The sequence below is a fragment of the Mugil cephalus genome, chromosome 20 (assembly GCF_022458985.1).
Source record: "Mugil cephalus isolate CIBA_MC_2020 chromosome 20, CIBA_Mcephalus_1.1, whole genome shotgun sequence".
NCBI lineage: Eukaryota > Metazoa > Chordata > Actinopteri > Mugiliformes > Mugilidae > Mugil > Mugil cephalus.
The window spans coordinates 5,660,549-5,680,195 of record NC_061789.1 but is presented as its reverse complement, the minus strand read 5'-3'; the positions used below and the strand labels follow the sequence as shown (position 1 = coordinate 5,680,195).

The 19,647-nt window shown below is 40.7% G+C and overlaps 3 protein-coding genes across 9 annotated transcripts in view; 1 reads left to right on the top strand and 2 right to left on the bottom strand.

The window, feature by feature from the left end:
• caskin1 (CASK interacting protein 1) overlaps nucleotides 1-1,370 on the bottom strand; it is a 100,251-nt gene extending 98,881 nt beyond the window's left edge. For all 6 annotated transcript variants that reach the window (XM_047571498.1, XM_047571499.1, XM_047571501.1 and 3 more), the window contains exon 1: nucleotides 564-1,370. In XM_047571498.1, coding sequence (XP_047427454.1) covers nucleotides 564-657 — 94 coding nt within the window. In that variant the 5' untranslated portion in view covers nucleotides 658-1,370. The remainder of the gene's footprint in view (nucleotides 1-563) is intronic.
• Nucleotides 1,371-4,178: 2,808 nt separating this feature from the next.
• LOC124997388 (phosphoribosyl pyrophosphate synthase-associated protein 2) lies at nucleotides 4,179-12,997 on the top strand. The gene is made up of 11 exons (XM_047571053.1): nucleotides 4,179-4,318; nucleotides 5,780-5,943; nucleotides 6,754-6,806; nucleotides 8,548-8,614; nucleotides 8,703-8,875; nucleotides 8,965-9,080; nucleotides 9,992-10,047; nucleotides 10,196-10,344; nucleotides 10,439-10,509; nucleotides 10,634-10,780; nucleotides 11,649-12,997. Exons 2-11 carry the CDS (start codon nucleotides 5,861-5,863, stop codon nucleotides 11,805-11,807), a joined length of 1,074 nt encoding a protein of 357 aa, XP_047427009.1. The 5' UTR covers nucleotides 4,179-4,318; nucleotides 5,780-5,860; the 3' UTR covers nucleotides 11,808-12,997.
• An 85-nt stretch (nucleotides 12,998-13,082) lies between these two features.
• Nucleotides 13,083-19,647, bottom strand: part of LOC124997387 (neurabin-2-like) — a 29,642-nt gene continuing 23,077 nt past the window's right edge. For both annotated transcript variants that reach the window (XM_047571050.1, XM_047571051.1), the window contains one exon: nucleotides 13,083-19,352. In XM_047571050.1, the coding sequence (XP_047427006.1) occupies nucleotides 19,299-19,352 (54 nt within the window). In that variant the 3' untranslated portion in view covers nucleotides 13,083-19,298. The remainder of the gene's footprint in view (nucleotides 19,353-19,647) is intronic.

The following is a 19,647-nucleotide window of genomic DNA, read 5'->3' as shown; positions in this document are numbered from 1 at the left end:
TATAGACTTTGACACTTGCTTGCCTTGTTCAAACCTGCTGTTTGGAGGCTTCCCAGTAGGAGTTTAGCTGCGTGATAGTGACACAAAGATGATTTTTTTTATTTTTTTCTCTCTCTGTAGAGTGTAGAGTAACTGCATCTTGATCGTCTCTCTGTAATGCCCACACATTAGAGTGGGCAGTGGAGAGAGAGATAGAAAAAAACAAAAAAAAACCTTGTCTGGTGTTTTCAATGCAACATACCGTGCAGAAAATAACCAACCAGAAGACCAACAGCCGGGTAAAGACGCTCTTCCCTCTGTATTTTGTGTGCAGGGTCACTAAGAACCCCTCTCCCTGCTGCAGTGCACTCGGACGTGGGGTGGGGGGGTCTCAAGATGGGGCTGTCAGTCTCCAATCACACACCGGCTAATCTTCTCCTGATGATGATGCGCCCTGATGCACGCAGCCCCTCCCCTCTCGCTAACCCCCAACACTCATACATGTACACACAGCTCCATCAATGAGACATTATAGTATAGCAAACAGCTGTAGTGTGTGCGTGCACGGACCGGGTCTCACTTACTCGCTTTCCCCGGCCGGGGCCTCTGCAGCAGCTTCTGCACCGTGAGCAGGTCCTCGGTCTTCACCGCCTGCAGCAGTTCCTGGTCCTTCCCCATCTTCCGCTCTGAGCCGCTCTCACTCCCGCAGCATCCTTCGCCACAGCGGCGCGTCAGGCCAGCCTCTCCGCTCCGGAGAGGAGGGTGCGTCTACGTCTCGACCAGACTCCCTTCCTCCTCCTCCTCCTCCTCCTCCTCCTCCTCCTCCTCCTCCTCCGCGCTCAGGGGTCCCCGACTAAGATGAGCAACCCCCTTCTTCCCCGACCCTAACCCCTGTCGCCCCCACCTCCTCCTGCCCTAAAGCTCTGGCATACGATGATGGTGGTGATGGAGGTGAGAGAGGAGTGAAGGGAGGGATGGTGGTGGGGATGCTCTCGGGCTCTCCCTCCCTCCTCCCCCCCCCCCCGGTTGAGGTGCAGCTGTGTGTGTGTGCTGGGCCGCTCCAGATTCTCAGATTCTCGGTCCCCGGCGCGCTGGAGAGACGGACGGCGGTGGAGACGAATCGGGTTGTCCTGTCCCCCTGCAGACACTAACCGAGCGGACGGCAGGCTCCGGTTTCCTCGCCGAAGGAAGGAAGGAAGGAACGAAACAGGAGGCTCGGAGGCTGCGCGTAAAAGGGATCGCGCGTTATAAAAGTGCGGTTGCGCACGGTTGCGTCTCTCCCGAGGTCGTGTCGCTCTCTGCGTCGTAAACACAATCCAGTGGTGCAGCCATCGCTCGGGCTCTGTATTTGGTAATGATTTTCTCCGCGCGTGTGTGTGTGTGTGTGTGAGTGTGAGTGGGAGTGGGAGGGGGGTGCGGATGGGCAGGGAGGGGAGGAGGGGTGAGGTGGGGGGGGGGGACTCTACAGCTGGCCCAGCTCGCGCCGATAAACGGCTCCGTAGCTGCAGCTTGGGGGCGGACCGGGAGCGAGGCGCTCTCCTCCTCCTCCTCCTCCACCTCCTCCTCCTCCTTTCCTACATCTCCCTATATCCCTCTCTCCTTCTGGGTTCTGAGGAGATGCACAGATTTATTCGCAGACAATAACAATAAAAAAAATAAATAAATAAAGATGCACCTCCTTCCACCGAGAGCTTCATGAGCAGGTAAATAAATAAATATAAGTAAATATTCCAGCTCCCTGGAAAGAATAAGACTCCTTCAGGTACGAAGCTCCTGCTGCATCAAATTAAGAGGAAACACATGATGAGCACTCTCGCCAGTTCATTAGGTACAACAGTGGAAATAAAATCATCCTCATGCAACAGCTCTGCACTAAATCCTCCCTTATCACTGTAAAATAAATAAATAAAATAAAATAAATAAATAATAATAATAATAATAAAAAATATATAGAATATAAATACAAATATACATAAATATAATAGGTAAACAGTATATATTTACAAATGTTCAGGGTATATATAAAATATTTAAAAAATATATAAAATATTCAAAGTATTTATTAAAAATTCAAATATATGAAAATATCCAAAGTATATAAAATATTTAAAAAGTGTTTATAATGTTTTTTTTAAAATATATATATATACACTGTATAAGATAGGTAAGGTATACAATATTGCAATGAATATGAAGATATGTGGTTATACAAATGTACAATAAATTAGTTTAAAGTCAGTATTATGATGACTTAAAGTAAATATGTCAACTAGAAAGTGAGTGTATTGTACTGTACCTACACGTGTTCTATTTCTATTAATATTTTTATGACACCATTTTTAGTCAGAGGTCTAAATAACAGAAATTAGCATTAGTTTAATTAGTATATAGAGTAAAACCACCTGTAAATGTGAAAAATGGTTCACATTAACAGGTGCTTTTACACTCACAGTCACATCACTGGGATTAATGAATTCATTTATGCCGGAGGCTCATTAACTCCACACACCGGTGCTTTAAAATCTATTTTATGTGACACGTCAAAATCAATATTTGGAATATTTATTGCTTTAATCTCTACGCTGCACATGCATGTGACGGCCACGAGAAACACATACGAGTGAATTTGACCCTGATTTCTAACTGTAACATCCAACGTGTTTTATTTCTCATCCTCCACTTCTTTTCTTTTTTCTTTTTTTTTATTTTAACTTCGCTCTCCTCTCCATTGTGTGTGTGTGTGTGTGTGTGTGGGCAGTGTGCAGTGCTTGGATGCTGCTCTTCGCCTCCTCCACATATCCAGCGAGTTATGTAAGAACATTGAAGAGTAGCCCATATGGTACCGGGAGAGTATTTATAAAATCTGTCTCTGTTAATGCAGAAGCAGCTCACTATCCCGGGGCAGTATTAACAACGATGACTGATGTATAAACGTTTTACTTTTAGAGCGCTCACTTGCACCCGTGAGTTCCTTTCCTCTGGTATTGTTAGATCTGAACAGGAGCTTTGAGACGAGACTCAATATACGTCCAGAGAAGGAAACTGTAGATTCATGAGCCACTTATCTCCGTGTATTACACTCAGACAGCCCTGCTCTTCTTCTTCTTCTTCTCCTGCTTCTTCTTCTTCTGTGTGTTTGTGTTAACACTTGTGTTTTGGGAGTGAAAGTCATTACACAGTGTTGCACTTTTCCTGGCGAACTGACAGGTTTGTGCCTGCACACAGACGTCTGCAAGATGCAGCAGGTTGAAGAAGAAGAAGAAGAAGTAAAATAAGAAGGCGGTAAACATTTCACCCACTGGTACATCCATCAAATCCTGAGTGCACGTTCTAAGTAATGAATGTTTAGAACAGCTATGTGTACACACTGAAACAATGTTTATTTAAAGCTTGAAAGCCACTCAGTTTCACAATAGTTTAAATGGGAAAAGCAATTGTGTCAAGCTTCCAAACAAACACACTGCCCCCAAGTGGCCGATCACAAAGCACACGCCTCCAGGAAGGGTTTGTATTTGTTAGCTAGCTCATATGGTTAAAATGAAAGAATCGGTCTTAGAGAGAGAGAGAGTATAACCCTAACCCTTTTAAATATTAATTAGTGGTTAACACTTAGATAGACTTTAATGATCCACAAGGGAAATCGCTTGGACACAGTAGCCTAGATGCACATAAAAGAAACGCGCTTAAGAAGCACAAGTAAAAAGAAAGATAAAATAAAATAAGATTAGAATAAAAACAAAATCATGTCTCAAAAATAAAGTCATATCTAGTAAAATAAAATTGAAAATAGTGCAAGCTTTTAAATATTGCACATAAATGACTGAATGTTGTTGTGCATAAATCATATTTGTCAACATAAAAGTAGAAAAATATATATTTTTGTGTTTTTGCATTCAATATTTTGAAAAAAAAAAAAAACACGTTTAAATGTTGAGTTCAAGATCTACCACGAATAATTCTAGAAAGTACCAAACATTAATCTGCATATTGTTGTCAAATTTAAATTAACTGAAGATCATTAGTTGGTTAAAAACTTATATATATATATTAAATATTTAATTTGAATTAAAATCAGTTGCTATATAGACCGTAAATGATTATTTATCTTTATTTCTTTCTGTTAAAATTTGCAGTTACGGTTTCCCCAAGAGCACTCGAATGCATCTTCAGACCCCACCCCTTATGCGCGTCCTGCCCTCTGATTGGCCAAGCCGCACGTCCATCAAACGCGAATGTCGCTAGGCAGCCGTAGTGAGGGGAACAGGTTAAAAAGAGCAGGAGGCTTGTTCAATCAAATACTGTGGGTTGCAGATTGTAACCGGACATAACACGCAAGCTGGTGAGGAATTATTACTATTTTTATTATTATTATTATTTATTGTACGTCCTGTTTGACCTTTTAAAATAAACAAACAAAAAACAAATACGATGCTTTCCGCATTAAAAATCAAGTCGCGCGTTCAAGATTATTTCTGTCGAGTTATCGCGTTAGTACATTTGTGTGTTACCGCTAGGCTAACGCTGTCTCGTAATGTTACACTGGTGTCACTTGAAATTACTGGTTAAAATGCGCGTATATAACATTCACATCGACAACAAATCCAGCACTTGATTTCACTTTTACATATGGATCTTGTAGGATAATAAGTGGCGTCATAAATGGGCAAATCCCGTGCTGTCCAGCTAGCTTAGCAACATGGGGAAGCTAACGTCGTGACTGTGTTGATAGTTACAGGCAACGATATTTACCGCGTTACACACTGTATGTCGCGTATTAACGCCCCCTAAACAATATGTAACGCTAAGATACATGTTTGGTATTATAACTGTGTAAAATGTATAGTTTAGATCGCAATATTCTAGTTGCATATGGGACTTCATTGTAGCCCAGCCTTTTTTTTTTTGTTTGCTGTGTTATTGTTCTGCAAGTGCATGTGCAAGGTGGTTTATTACAATGTGTTCCTCCTGTAGATGCTTATCTACTAACTGTGGATTTTAAAATCTCCCAAATACACACAGATAAAGCCTCGTTATGCACAACACACTTAAAGTAATGTAAGATTATAAGATATAGTGGAACATTTCAGCAATAAAGTAGTTGGGATATTGTATAGTATATAAAGAAGTTGCATGTACAAAAAAATATATAAGACCTTACTGTTTAGAGAGTTGGTGCTTACATATATATAAAATATATATAAATAAACGTAAATGCACAGTAAAATGTTATTTTTGTATAATTGGCTTGTATTGCACTAAAGGGGTACCACAAGGCTCTCTACTGGGCCCCACATTATTTATAACTGGCATAAACAATTACACATATTTATAATCAGCGTTGTAATTGACAGCTTTTTTTGTTAATCAACTAATCTGTCATTTATTTTCCCAATGAATGAATGAATTAATTAATCTATTTCAGTCCTGTCAATCGATTAAAATGGTTATTTGTGCTTTTTTTTAAAGAACACGGGAGTGGAAAAATGTACTTGCTTTGTGCAAATCTTTGTTATTGTCATTGCAGCAAAATAATGACACTTCCCAGAATTGAGAAATTCTTTGATGCATGTTCCTGTTAAACATGGTTTTTCTCCGATTTGTGAGATGCACTTAGTGTCTTTCTTTGTGGACATAGAGAAGCCGCAGTTGTTCATCGAACATAAGGAATTGTGCTTGCCATAGTGTGTCTTGTGATGGGGATGGTCCTTCTGACTTTCTGTTCCTCTTCTGCGTGAGTTTGTGAGAGTTGACGCCGTTGAGTTTAAAAGAAAGCGAATGCTCCTCCCTCTCTGCGCTGCAGGAAGGGCTCAGTGCAGCGTGGGTGCCCAGGGATCCACTGCCTGAGTGTGGGGAGAGCGGCAGCAGTCGAGACCCCAGAGACATGAACCACACCAAGGGCGGTCTGGTCATCTTCACCGCCAACTCGCACCACTCCAGCCGCGAGTTGGGAAAGAGGATCGCAGAGTGAGTACTAGAGACGCTTCTAGAGACACATGTGACGCATGGAGCACAGCGATCGAGGGCAAACTGGTTATTTAAGAGTAAATAAACCACATGTGTTGGTCACGATTTCGTTTAAATTCTTAAAAACGTTTGTTGGGGGAAATATTTTTCACTCGTACTTCCTTAAAATCTAAATATGGATGTGCAGCGTTTCCATCTGAAACTAGCTGTTGTTTACAGTATGGCTAACAACGTTAGTGTGGCTAGTCGACCAAAAATGATTACTCATTGATCATAAAAATCATTCACAGTGTTGATTTCCGGTAGTCGGTATTAATAGTATATGTACTAAAATTATGCATATGCAACTTGCACAAAGGTGTGGACGTTGTGCTTTTCTTAATTATTAGTTATTAATGTTCTTAATTATATGGTCTCCTTAAATCTGCCTTTTATTCCTCAGAAGATTAAATCTGTCTGTGTGTAATCTATGAAGGAAGAAAATGTTTTCAAAGGATTACTGAAATGCATAAATCTGCAGCGCTGACATCCTGTTATGTGTAAACAAACCATTCACGACACGGTGGACTACACCAGGACACTGGAATCTATGTGTGTTTACAGAACAAATAGAGTTTTATTAAAGGATTCGTTTTATGATGTTTGAGAAGAAAATGAAACACGTATAATTATATATTTTTTTTTGACTACAACGTTAGATTGAGACAAATGTTGCCATTTTTGTTCCCTTCGTATGAATTTAAAGAAACCGCGTCTTTGTAATCTGTAGCTATAACTATTTTTTTCCTATCATGCCTTCCTCTTTTTCAGGCGGTTAGGGGTGGAGCTTGGTAAAGTGCTGGTGTATCAGGAAGCTAACAGAGGTAAGATGATTCCTGACACCTATTTAATCAGATATTCTCACTGAGTTAAATGTTTCTTTTGTTAGAGACGCTGTGCACAGAAAAGGAAATGGAAAGTGTTTCTAACTGGAAGTTCTTCTTTTGATCTTATTCATCGACACAGTCATAAGTTAAATAACGAGGAAAGAAAAGATTCGACTACATATGTCATATGAGCATGGACAGATGTGGGTCTAAACTGAAACTTGACTGTTTTTTTTGTCTAGCCTAGCAACAGTACCACAGAAAGTTAGGACTTGACGAAGGGTAGCTGCACTTAAGTTGGTGGACCAATCAGAACGGTTCAATTACACGGTTAATTGAGGACATAAATTCAAGATTATTTTATTATTTACAGAAATAGCTGTTGATCGCAACCCTATAAATGTGTTTAATTGTTTATGTAGATTGTGAATAATATAGGACCCATGATGGAGCCTTGTGGTGCTCCTTTGGGTAGAGATACATACATTTAAATCAATCCGTAGTTGTGTTGTATCAGGTAAATAATGCCTTTCTCTAAGCATCCATCCCAAGACGGATAAATAATTGACCACTGAGTCTTAGTGTGTAATCAGGTTAATTGTTAGAAGCATGTTGAAAGCAGCATTTTGTCTTTGGATGTCCTTCTGTATCTGGTAGCGTGGTGACTGCAGATTGACTGGTTTAATGTTTAAACAGAGACCTCGTGTTTTGCATAGTTCAGATTTAGGTTTGTGGCCTGGAAGCCACAAAATATTACAGGGGGAAGTTGCATCTGGAGTCTGTTATGAATTCATTACACCCTGGTGAAGGTCGGTCGAGTGAAATCAAATTGCTGTGACAAGATTTATGTGATGTTGGAGCCAAGACTTTCCGTCCTCAGACTGAGTCTTATTTACATTTTAATGAATAAAAATGCAGTTTTGACGAAAAACGGTCACTGCAGTTGTGTCAACTTTTTAATTATTACACGTAGTAAAACTGCAGCAACATTCTTAGGCTCTAGCTGAGAAGCAAACATAAGATGTAATTTATAGATCTGATTGGTGGCAGGTCTATCCAGTCTTTCCTTGTATCAGTTCGAACACACCCTGTAATGACATCTGACTGGCAAGTTACCAGACTTGCTACGCCAGCGTAGTGTTGATGATGTAAACGTGTCAAGAGGTGAAATTAAAATAATTCATGAGCTAATTTAGTATTTTCCTAAATGTTTTTTTTTGATGTGGAGGAGGAGAGCACCTTCTTGTCTTGCATGAATTTCATTTTCCTGCATGACGGCTGGTCTGTGCGACACATTACTGATTCTCAAGCACACTTCATGCCTGCAGCTCCTTTATCGCGCGTTTGCTGCTGCTCGTCAGACACAACAACGGGCCGGTAATCAGTGTGGCAGACGGAAAATTACAAGCAAAGTTCATTTCAGGCGAGAATTTAATGATACCGAGAGACGGCGTGTGCTTGGGATAATCTCCAGTGTTTGGAGGTGGATAATCAGAGTTATCGTTTGTGTCTGTTCGTCTTCTGTCTTGTGTTTTCGCTGGTCAGTTCTCTCTGGTTAGTCAGTATTTTGTGGGAGGCACATTTTTGGAATCCTAGTATCTACAGTTTTGCACAGTGATGTGTAGGATGAGGGGGGGTTTCTTACAGGCTTTGTTATGAGATAGGAGTGTGTACTTTACTTCTGTGGCCGAATGCCTGTTTATGTGGGCACTTCTTACATCTGCTGCTGTTTCCATAGAAACGCGGGTGCAGATCCAAGAGTCCGTGCGAGGCAAAGATGTCTTCATCATCCAGACCGTGTCCAAGTAAGTGAGGAAGAAAGAAATTAAAAGGTTTGTCCCCTGACACGTCGTGGGTTTTCGCTAACGGTCCGATCTTCTTCCACTGCATCAGGGATGTAAACACCACCATCATGGAGATGCTGATCATGGTGTACGCGTGCAGGACGTCCTGCGCCAAAAGCATCACGGGAGTCCTCCCCTACTTTCCCTACAGCAAGCAGTGCAAGATGAGGAAGAGGGGCTCCATCGTCTCCAAGCTCATCGCCTCCATGATGTGTAAAGCCGGTAAGATGGAGAGGACTGTACTGTTTTAGCAACAGAGCGTCTCATCTTAGCTCCGAGATTATTTGTCAAAGAGGAAAATGTTTGCGTAGGTCTCACCCACCTGATCACCATGGACCTCCATCAGAAAGAGATTCAAGGCTTCTTCAACATCCCCGTGGACAATCTGAGAGCTTCTCCGTTCCTGCTGCAGTACATTCAGGAAGAGGTAAGAAAAAATTAGGGCTACGGCTCGTACAGACTAGTCGCTCCACAACGTAGAGGTTCATCGAGTGTGTAGAAATAGGTGGCACCGTGGCAGGCAAAATATACCAACTTTAAAGAGTCAGAAGTCGTACTGACCGTAATTGTGCCAAAAAAGGTGCCACGTCAGTTGTTTGGGGTTTTTTAGGGTGACCAGACGTCCCCGATTTCTTGTCGGCAGTCCCCATTTTGGTTGACCTGTCCTCCTTCTATAGCTGTCCCTGAAGGTGTCCCCAGTTTTAGCTTTTTATGAATGACAAAAAAAAAATGTTGCACCCAGACTACAGTTATTACGGTAGCAGGTTGCTACACTACAGACATAGCAGTGCTAACATGCAAATCTGTTTTACTAGTAGTTTGGGATTATTCTACAATATTTACTCATCAAAACAGTAAAATAGTCCCATCTTTAGTCGTTTTACTGCGTTAGTTCCTCTCTCAACCAGTGAACATGTCAATATGCATGAAAAAATAAATACAGTGATATAGTCAGAATTTTGAAAAATACCATGATTATACATTTTTGGTCATTTTTGGTCGCCCAGCCCTAGGTATAACTTAAACTAACTCTGCATTAAACAAACTACATGTTTACAAGAAAATGCAAGTGTACTTTAACCTAGTTTTCACACAAAACAGTATGAACCAACTCTGATAGCTCCACCACACTGTGGTCTAACCACAACCAGGACTTTTTTTTTTTAACAAGTTAACCATATGACGTCACAAAATACAGCCCTATGGTTACAGCACTGGAAATAATGTGGTATTACCTCTATAATAAGCCAGTTATGATTTGACCACTGCAGTCCACTGAGCGAATGCTAAGTTGTGCGCTCATCTGACCCTCATTTAAATATTTCATTTAACCTGTAGATCCCTGACTACAGAAACGCTGTGATTGTTGCCAAATCCCCGGCCTCTGCTAAAAGGTACGTTCTCATCACACACACCTCGCTGCTGGATTTATGAAACACATTTTAATGATGTTGAACTATAACTCTTTATTGTTTGTCTACCTCCTCTTGACACTTAATCTTAATCTTGACACTTTCTTTTCCCGCCCGTCTGGGTGCACAGAGCTCAGTCTTTTGCAGAGCGGCTACGTCTGGGCATAGCCGTCATCCACGGTGAAGCTCAGGACGCCGAGTCGGACCAGGTGGACGGACGACACTCGCCACCCACCGTCAAGACCACAGGAGCCATTCACCCCAGCATGGAGATACCACGTAAGGCGTCCACGCTAACTAAAAGCCCTACATGCTACATGCTGCTGAGATACAGCAGATCTCAGTCTCTCTGTGTCCTTTTTTGTCTTCCCAGTGTTGATTCCTAAAGAGAAGCCGCCCATCACTGTAGTCGGAGATGTGGGAGGACGCATCGCCATCATAGTGGTGAGCGAAACCGAGCGTTCAGTCAAACCGATTCATAGAGACGGCCTCAAACGGTCGTTAGCGGTTAGCTTAACGTTTCACTGCTCGTCGACGGTCGTTTTAATCATTCGCGTTTGTCCGACAGGACGACATCATCGATGACGTCGACAGTTTCGTTGCAGCAGCGGAGACGCTGAAGGAACGAGGAGCCTACAAGATTTTCGTCATGGCGACGCACGGCATCCTCTCCTCCGACGCCCCGAGGTTCATAGAGGAGTCGGCTATCGACGAGGTGAGAGTGAAATGTTACGACGTCGTCCTTATGGCACGTTCAAACGTGTTCAGACTTGCAGACATCTTTGAGTATAAAAGGAAAAGAAGAAAAGCCTTTAAGAGTCTGGAGGGGAGGAGGAGTTAACGTAAAACTGCATCCAGGTCTCAGATCAGCTGATGCTCAATATTTCCTGTTTGTTTTCTTACACAAGTTCTCATCTCTTGTTTGGAAACTTAATGAAATTGCTGTTGTTGTGTACATGAAACCACAAACGCCTACTTTTTCTAGACTAAAAATTCACAGGAATCGATAAAGAATCAGATCGATGAGCAGAATCGATGATGGCATCGAAGCCCATCCCTGATCACGGAAAGGTTAACTGAGGAGGTTCGGAGACGCAAACAATCGTACGACTCGTCTTCGGCGAAAGTTGTAGTCGTCATTGTTGAAAGGGAAGCAGGAAGTAGAAACAAAAAAGACACAGCGCCAGCTAGTGTTTGCGCACAAGAATAAATGACTCACACTGGCACAGGCTTCATACGTAGGTTAGAGACTATGTCCCACAGTTTTCTAATTTAGGGGTCTTCAGTGTTTTTCAGGCTAAGGAACCCGAACTGATGGAGGGATTAATAGGAACGTGTTCTATATTAAACTAGTGCTATTTATAAATCTGTATTATTATTATCATTTTGCATTCAACATTAAGCTATCCCTTTACTTAAATATGTTGGATTCATGTTGATGCATATTTAAAGAAACTTAAATTTGTGGTGAGTTTTTGCCCTCCTGCAGTTTCTCCGTTAAAGACCTACGCTCTAAATGAGCCTTTAAGATTTCTTTTCACATCTGTCTGACATGTCTCTCTCCTCCTCCTCCTCCTCCTCAGGTGGTGGTGACCAACACGATTCCCCACGAGCTCCAGAAGCTCCAGTGTCCAAAGATTAAAACGGTCGACATCAGCATGATCCTGTCGGAGGCCATCCGCCGCATCCACAACGGGGAGTCCATGTCCTACCTGTTCCGCAACATAGGAGTGGACGACTGAACGAAACGTCTCCCTCCCTCTGTCTCTCTATCTTACACTCACTCACCCACACTGACGTGAATTATACCGTTTGCCTTCTCAGACCTCTCCAGAAACATGAATGACAACCACCGAGTACAAGCTGACTCACAGATATCGTACTTGTATCATAACCTTTTTTTTTTTTCTTTGGGCGCAGCTTAACATTACTGAACATAACTGAACATACTTCACGTAGTCGTCTGAACGCACTCTTAAAGGACAACTGCCTCTCTCTGTGTCCCTCTAACGGACGCTGTCTCGTTAAAACACATCAGTACATTTTGTGTTTTGTTTTTTGTTTTTCTTAGTTACAACTGTGTCTAGTTTGTTTCATGTTTGTGTACACAACTGTTACCACTGAATGTGTTTGTGATATTATAAGTAGAGGAGATTGTTCTGATAGTGTCGGTGCCTTCTACGGGACGCACAACAAACACACAGGCCTTCACTGCTCGGTCACTTTTTGTTTTGTTTTCGGCTTTCTGACTAATTCATGACGGCTTTGTTGATAATGCGGGTTCCCATCTAATTAATTGTTTTGAGTACAAGAGTGCATGTTTAATCCGAATCTGTTCTATGTTTATTTATGTGCTGTCTGAACTAATGCAGTTAGTGTAGTCCTCTACCATTTAGCCATATGTCTGTGTCGTTGCCATTGAAGCTAATCTGGTGTCAAATCTACTAACTGCTAAACCTGAACTGGAACCTTAAAGGGGGAATAGTTTTCTATCTGGTCAATTGGAAAGTTTAATTTCAGTGCACACTGGCGAGTTCATTCATAACATGACGTGCCATAGTTTTAATGTTTCCTCATGTTTAATATTGATTAATGCCACAGATACAATTCCATATTTAAAGTTGTAAAAAAAAAAAAAGTTGTTTGGTATTTGAAGGTTGTTCTTAATAATTTGGAAATCGGTAAACGAGTCATTGATCCTTGGATCCCGGTTAAAGGACCCAACGAATTCTGCTTCTCCACATTATACATTATATAAATCTCAGTCCCAAACTGCGGCTAAAACAGGAAAAGTGAATTTGAACTTTTCTGATGTGCAAAACTTGACTGAAGCAGGTCTTTGTCACTTTGCCAGATAGTCCAAAAGAAGTTTTGTATTTATTTTCAACACTTAAAATGAATAAATATGACCTATGGAAGGAAAGAACTGGGATTTGGTGTTTGTCGTTTCATAATTGAACATGTTAACATCCCTTGAAGATTGTAGAAACAGTAGAACGTCAACCATACACACTTGATTCTTCTTGAACATATTTCATGTTTATTTATTAATGGTGACAGACAGGAATCGGTTCCAACAGACATGGCGGTATTGACCGGAGGACAGAACCAGGCAGAAGAGAAGGAAGTCTTGTTTCAGGCCTGAGACACTCTTGTCAGATTGTTTTTTGGCATGGCTCCATCCGGGGCCATTCATCCAGCACGCCACATTTCTTATGTCTTAATTTGAAGAAGAGGGCTTTTTTTTATAATAAAAAAAAAAAAAAAAAAAGGAGCTAAACACAACAATGCAAAATACCAGCAAAAAAAAAAAAAAGTATTTTATCAATCCCACATTTCATAGCTTTTGTTTGTTTCTCCTTTCACATGGTGACTCTATAGGCTGTGGTTGTGTGTTTAAAGATAGTTTACCAGTGGTTGCAGGGTGGAATTTGCCAGTTTAGCTTTCCATTGTTTTTTCAAAAATGGTTCATGTTTCAAGAAGTTGCAGGCTACTTCCTACAACCTCAACGTGCTTTTTTTTTTGTGGGGGTTAGATTCATTATCCTGAAGCAACCTGTTTGAAAGAAAGGTAACTATCCTGAATCACCATTATCATTTACCCAATTAGTAGCTTTCAGCAGCAGATTTTACTGCTGGTGTTGAACTTATTGATTTGCAGTGAATTACTTCTTTGTTAAAAGCATGTTTAAGGCCCACAACAGCCTCTGAGTCAATTCAGCCCTGGTTGCTAGGGGCTGCAACCCGTTGTCAGGTCCCTACTTCCTGTTTTTGTTGCTAGGCAAGACTTTCACGGCCCACGTTAACGGCGGTTAGCTGCAAAAAAAAAAAAAAAACCCACAGTGGCTAACATCATCATCTTGTTGGATGCCAGAGCAATGCCATTAATAGCGCAAAACTGAAACTGTACCGCACACCAGCTGCCACTGGGAATCAAACCTGTGATTAAACTCCACAAGACGAAAGGATTGAGCCAAGGCAGCATCAAAACTGCTCCACTCACAAAATAGCATTTGCTAGCACCCACTCGAACGTTAACCAACTAACGACATTTTTATCCATTAGCCTGCGTAACAGCCACCAGTAGCGTATTCGTTAGCTACGTAACGATCGCACATGTAATTATCTTTATGGCTGACAAATAATATGCATGTTACTTACCCAGCCTGCTAGCGCAGTTAACTTCCCAGATGTAGCTGTTTGTTTTGTTCCAAGCCTGATACAGGTTTGTTTTTCGGCCATGCCGCTAGCTAACCAGACCTTCAGCTCACACATCATGTTTTTCTCTAACTATTTCACGTGATACTCCCGGGGGAGTGACCCTTAACTGCTAGCCAGTTAATTAAACGTGGTTTGTTTAGCCTCCCGCTACGCCCCGCCCACTACAACACGTCTTCCTGTTTGATGGGTGGACGTACCCTAGCAACAGTAACATAGGAAGTCTGGATTTGATTGGCGGACAGATGACCAATCAGAGTATCAGTTATTAATTGTTTCTTATTATTATGTTTATCGGCAAAAATAAATACACCCAGGCTTAGGGAGAAAACGTGAATTAGTTAACTAGTATGTTTATGAACTAAACTGTAAAAAATGATGCAAACGTATTAGTGACGTCCACACATACACTCAACGATTATTCTTAACCCCTAAGCAAGGCACTGAACCATTCACCTGGACTAGCAAAGTCTCTTTCTAGTGCGAACATGGTTCTCAAGCAGAGAAATGAAGCATATGCAATATGTATATCAGCAACCAAACGTGGCTGTTTGTCTGTAATCACTGGCAAACACTCTTTAAACACAACAACACCTTTTTCTTTCTTTTTTTAATGCAGATACGAGCGATGGGCGGACATGATGGGCAACACCTGACAGTCAGCTACTACACTGAGCAAACATCTGAAGGCTTTGTCGAGGCAAAAAGCAGCATGTTAACTCATAAGTCATAAAAAGGCAAATTGATCACTTGTTTTGAACGTTAAATCACAAGTGACCAGGATTTGATTTGGTGATTCGACAGCTAACGCGCAGCTCACATTGTTTTGACGTCGAGATGAAGCTGTAATAAAAAATACTTAAGAAATAAAAATACTCAAGTGAGTTTCTTATGGCTGATTTTCATTCCTGTAAAAATGCTCTCAAAGACCTTTGTTTACATCCAATAAAACTACATACATACTGCAAGGTTTGAAGAAATACAAAAAAAAAAAAAAAAAGAATAAATCTTACATGAAAACATGAACATATATACTGAGAGTTTGGAGTCAGATAATATTGTCAGCTGGATTGAGTTGTACACAAACGCTGCTGCTCTCACACGTCACTGAAAAACCTTTGTGGATTTACAAATACTACAGAATCTCCTGTAGGTGATAGGAGGAGAACACATTCAGATCCGCCTCAATTCAAACACACGGTAGCGATACTTGTCATTGGAGTGATTGCGAAGCATACAGCCAGACTGAGATTGATGGAAGTTGCAGAATAGTCTACGCAAACATGATTTCACCTAGCAATACACTAAATAAGTGCAACAATTAATCTTTGAGACGAGCAGAACTGCTTCATCCACATAACTGAGACAATGATTTTGGGTTTGCAAGACATTAAGCACAAAAAAGTTTAAACCTACTAAGGGAAATTAAAAACTATTTAGGCACAGTAGTGCTTTGTGTTAAAAGCTAATGTTAGCATGCTATTTTGCCCACAATCCTGATATAAACCTGCTGATATTTTTGGGCTTCAAAGTTTAACATGTTCTTCACATGAATCTAAAATGTTAGCATGCTAAGATGCTCACTACACATACTGAATTGCTGATGTATGCCTTCAAAGACGTTGGGATGAATCCAATCCTAAAGCTGACGTGCTGCTTTTCTAAGTTTTCCACGTCCCTCACGTTAATTTAACACATTAGCATGCTAGCATGCTCACAGTCATAATCTTGCTAATGTTTCCAAGTTTTAAAGATCACCACATACCAATTTGCTGAAATTTGATAAGTTAGCATGCTAACATTAGCTCATTATAGAACCAAGGCAATGAACAATCAATCAAATTTGGATATCCTGCTGGTGGTGCTAGAGGGAAGGTGAGCAACTCATCCTGTGGGAACCAGGGTGCTAGCTTCGCTAACAAATAGCACAAATTATATGACACAGTTGTTTTTTTTTTGTTTTGTTTTTTTAGGTGAAGTGTGATAACAAACCTGCATTTTATCTACTATTAAAGCACAAAGTTGGAGGTAAGCAAAGTCTAATTTAAAAATGGTTGCATTGATTATTTATTTTAAGTAGCCTAATTAGATTTTTGGCTTCTACTGTACACACAGTATTGTCAAGTAATGGGACTTGATCAAAGCTTGCCAGCAAGCTGCACTGTCTCCGTAAACACAAAATATGACCTTGTAATAATAACTGCTGCAATGAATAACAACTGAACAATACGTAATCTGCCTGTTGGTAATTTTGAACACTGTTTTCTAAAGCACCATTTTGCTGTCCATATAAATACAAATATCTGGCAAACCAAACAATCCTCAGTGTCCACAGGAAGATTTTCACATGAGACTCAATACATTTAGACTGTACTGTGACCACAGTGGGACAGGTTCAACACTTTTCCATTTAGTCTCCACTTGTAAAATAATTAGATTTTAATTATAAAAAGAAATCTATAATGTGGATGGTTTAGATATTAATACTGCAATCAAATTGGTTGCTTTGATGACAGTCCATATGAACAGACAATTAAAGATCACGTTCAAGTTGTTTGCCTAAATTTTCAAAAATGGCACAGGTGATTGGTGAGTTCGAATACTGTAATATGTTAAGTTTCCCACTCGTTAGCTTGCTAAACGTTAGCCTCCAATGGTTACCTAGCTCCAAGCATTTTGTCAACTTTATTTCCCCTGTCACAAACTCAAGAGTTTGGATCCAGGAAAAAAAAACAGAAAAAAAAATAGTGAAAATTGTAAGACATTTAACGACCACAGCAACACTTTTGTATTCAACCCAATATTTGGACTATATCTGGCACGTATCACTAACTTGAGTTCACCGTCTGTAGGCGTAATACTGGCACCAGGACCTTTTCCTCCTGTAACTGATGTAGAGTGTGTTTAGATGTACACAGTCCTCTGAATAACACTGCAGCTCTTATCTCATTGCACTCATATGTCAGGAGCTAAACTGGTATGGTAGCATAGAAAGGCGGCGCTAGCTAAATGAGAAACGACAAAGACTGATTGAAATATTAATACAAAGCTGAACTGGAAATGGAAATGGTTTTGGAAAGCCAGGAGGCTATATTAGAATATACTGACAGCTACTGTACTAGCAAGCATGTCTTGAACTGGAACTACCAGGCTAACTAGCTAACCTATAGCTACACAGCATGGCTAACAAATTGGCAGGCCCATTCACCGCCACTCAATTCACAATCTGAAATCTTAAAATATGCTTCGATAGCTCAGCCTGACATTTGATTTCTTAATCATAAACTCCTGCCCAACACCAATTTATTAAACCAGACCCTAATAGCTACTCTACCTATTTAGTAAAAAAAATGAATTGTTGCTTCTTTTGGTCGCTTTTACTGGTAGAAGCTGAAGAACTCAACATATGTTTGCGGTCATTGCCATTCGACAGTTTGCTGACGATTAGCAATTTTACTTTTGTTCAATACACACTAATACAATTCTCCACTACCTAGATATTTCTTTCTCCCTTTTATGATGCATCTGCGCAAGTAATTAATTTATATAATTAATTTAATCATCAAAAATATTTTTATTGGACTTTTAAATGTGGATTCTCTAAAATTTGATTGGGAATTTTTGGCACTATAGTAGCACCCGCTGATTATTAACTCCAAGACATATTTGAGCGCGTCATAGATATTCTGATTATTAGAAGTAACTGATTATTCTCATATAGCCTGAGCTGCACACGAAGCACACTCGGGATATCAGCACATTCCAGCTAACATATCCCGATTTTGCCATGAGAGAACATTTCCAGAACCAGAAAGCATTATTTACCGACACCAATTTAAGATCATAGTGACTAACCTGAATAACAGGAGGTTGGTGTGCATGTAAACCCAAAGATACTGTAGTAAACACCAACCAATATACACCATTAGAAGCTCTATAAGCACATATTAGACTATTCACACCCTGTTTGCCATAATTTTATGCCGACACAAAAAAAAGAGATGGAACAGACCGAGGACTAGTGGATCGTCCACTTGCCTTACTCTCTCACACCCGATCCACTTAATTGCTTAAGCCATTTTTAAATAAATGTATAGAATATATACAAACATTACGCCCACGACGGTTCAGACCTGAAATGCGCGCTTCTTTCAGAGAGTTAGGCTGGAAAAGAGAAACCAAAGGCTGGAGGGGAGCGGGGGTGGTGGGGGGTGGGCGGGTTTCCTTTCTGGGGCTTCCTGTAACTTCACAGTTGTTGATCAGAAATTTGTCGGACATCTTGTTTCACAGTTTTGTTTGTTGTTGTTTATTACTTAGATATCATCGGCTTTCCGGCTGGGTTGTGTGTTACTCCAGAGGTCCCACTTCTTAATTTGAGTCTCGTGAACTGATGCGGCCCTTCTCCCCGTTGCCTTAGAGGAAACATCCTCTTCGAAGGGATCCCGTCAAGTCTCTCCCCATAAAATAAAATAATAATAAAAAAAAAACAGACGGTTAAGCAACCACCCGATTTTAAAAGTCGTAGACCGACAATCGTTTGTCCCTTGTCCTGTTTTATCCCGTCTGTCACTCTATAAAGCACTTTGTGACGAGCCTGGTTATTAAAAGCGCGTCTTTAAAAGAAATTTCAATCATCTTTAGAACCTGGTAATGAGGAGAGGAGGAAATAGATCATCCATAAATTGAGCTGTTGAATGTGGTTTCTGTGTTGATTGCTGAGTCGGTTGCCAGGAAGACACAAGAGGAGGATTCTGGGTATTACAGAAGGTGCATTCTGGGATTGGTTATCTACCGACGGATCACTAAGCCAATGTTCAGATGAGAGGTCTTTTGTCTCTGTATGCCACTCGCCTCTTTTTTTTACAACTGTCATCCTTGTGGTTGTTGTTTTTTTCCCCCTCCTCTACCTCTCCGTGCAGTGAATGGTTGGTTGGAATAAAATACAGCTCCGGTCGGGATGAAGGCAGAGCTCCTCCTCTTCCAGTCACAGACAGGAGGTAGGAAGTAGCAGCAGTCTAGGACGGTGTGGGGGTCTTCAAGGCATCCACTTTGGTCTCCAAGTCTGTAATCTGTGGGAAAAAAACAACACAAGAACAGGTTTAATTAAATACACTTAAACACAACATAACAGCATAAATAAATATGGGACGTATAGAATATTTTAACATCTGCTTTTAAAATTCAAAAATTAAAATTGAAATTGAAGGGTGAGAATGGATAAACAAAGCTTTAAAAAATGGTCGATTTTCATTTTCTGTTTGTAAAAACACAAAATAACATTGTTAAGACTGAAACAAAAAGCGCCAGAGGAAGTTGTCATTTTCAAAATAAGAGCACGTATGAAGATGGTGCTGTGTAACAGAA

What these genes read in the sequence shown, in the direction of transcription:
- LOC124997388 (XM_047571053.1), top strand. Translation starts at nt 5,861, where the DNA reads ATGAACCACACCAAGGGCGGTCTGGTCATCTTCACCGCCAACTCGCAC. An exon ending in ATCATCCAGACCGTGTCCAA is followed by an intron (nt 8,615 to 8,702) that starts GTAAGTGAGGAA and finishes CCACTGCATCAG; the next exon opens with GGATGTAAACACCACCATCA. An exon ending in CCCCAGCATGGAGATACCAC is followed by an intron (nt 10,345 to 10,438) that starts GTAAGGCGTCCA and finishes TTGTCTTCCCAG; the next exon opens with TGTTGATTCCTAAAGAGAAG.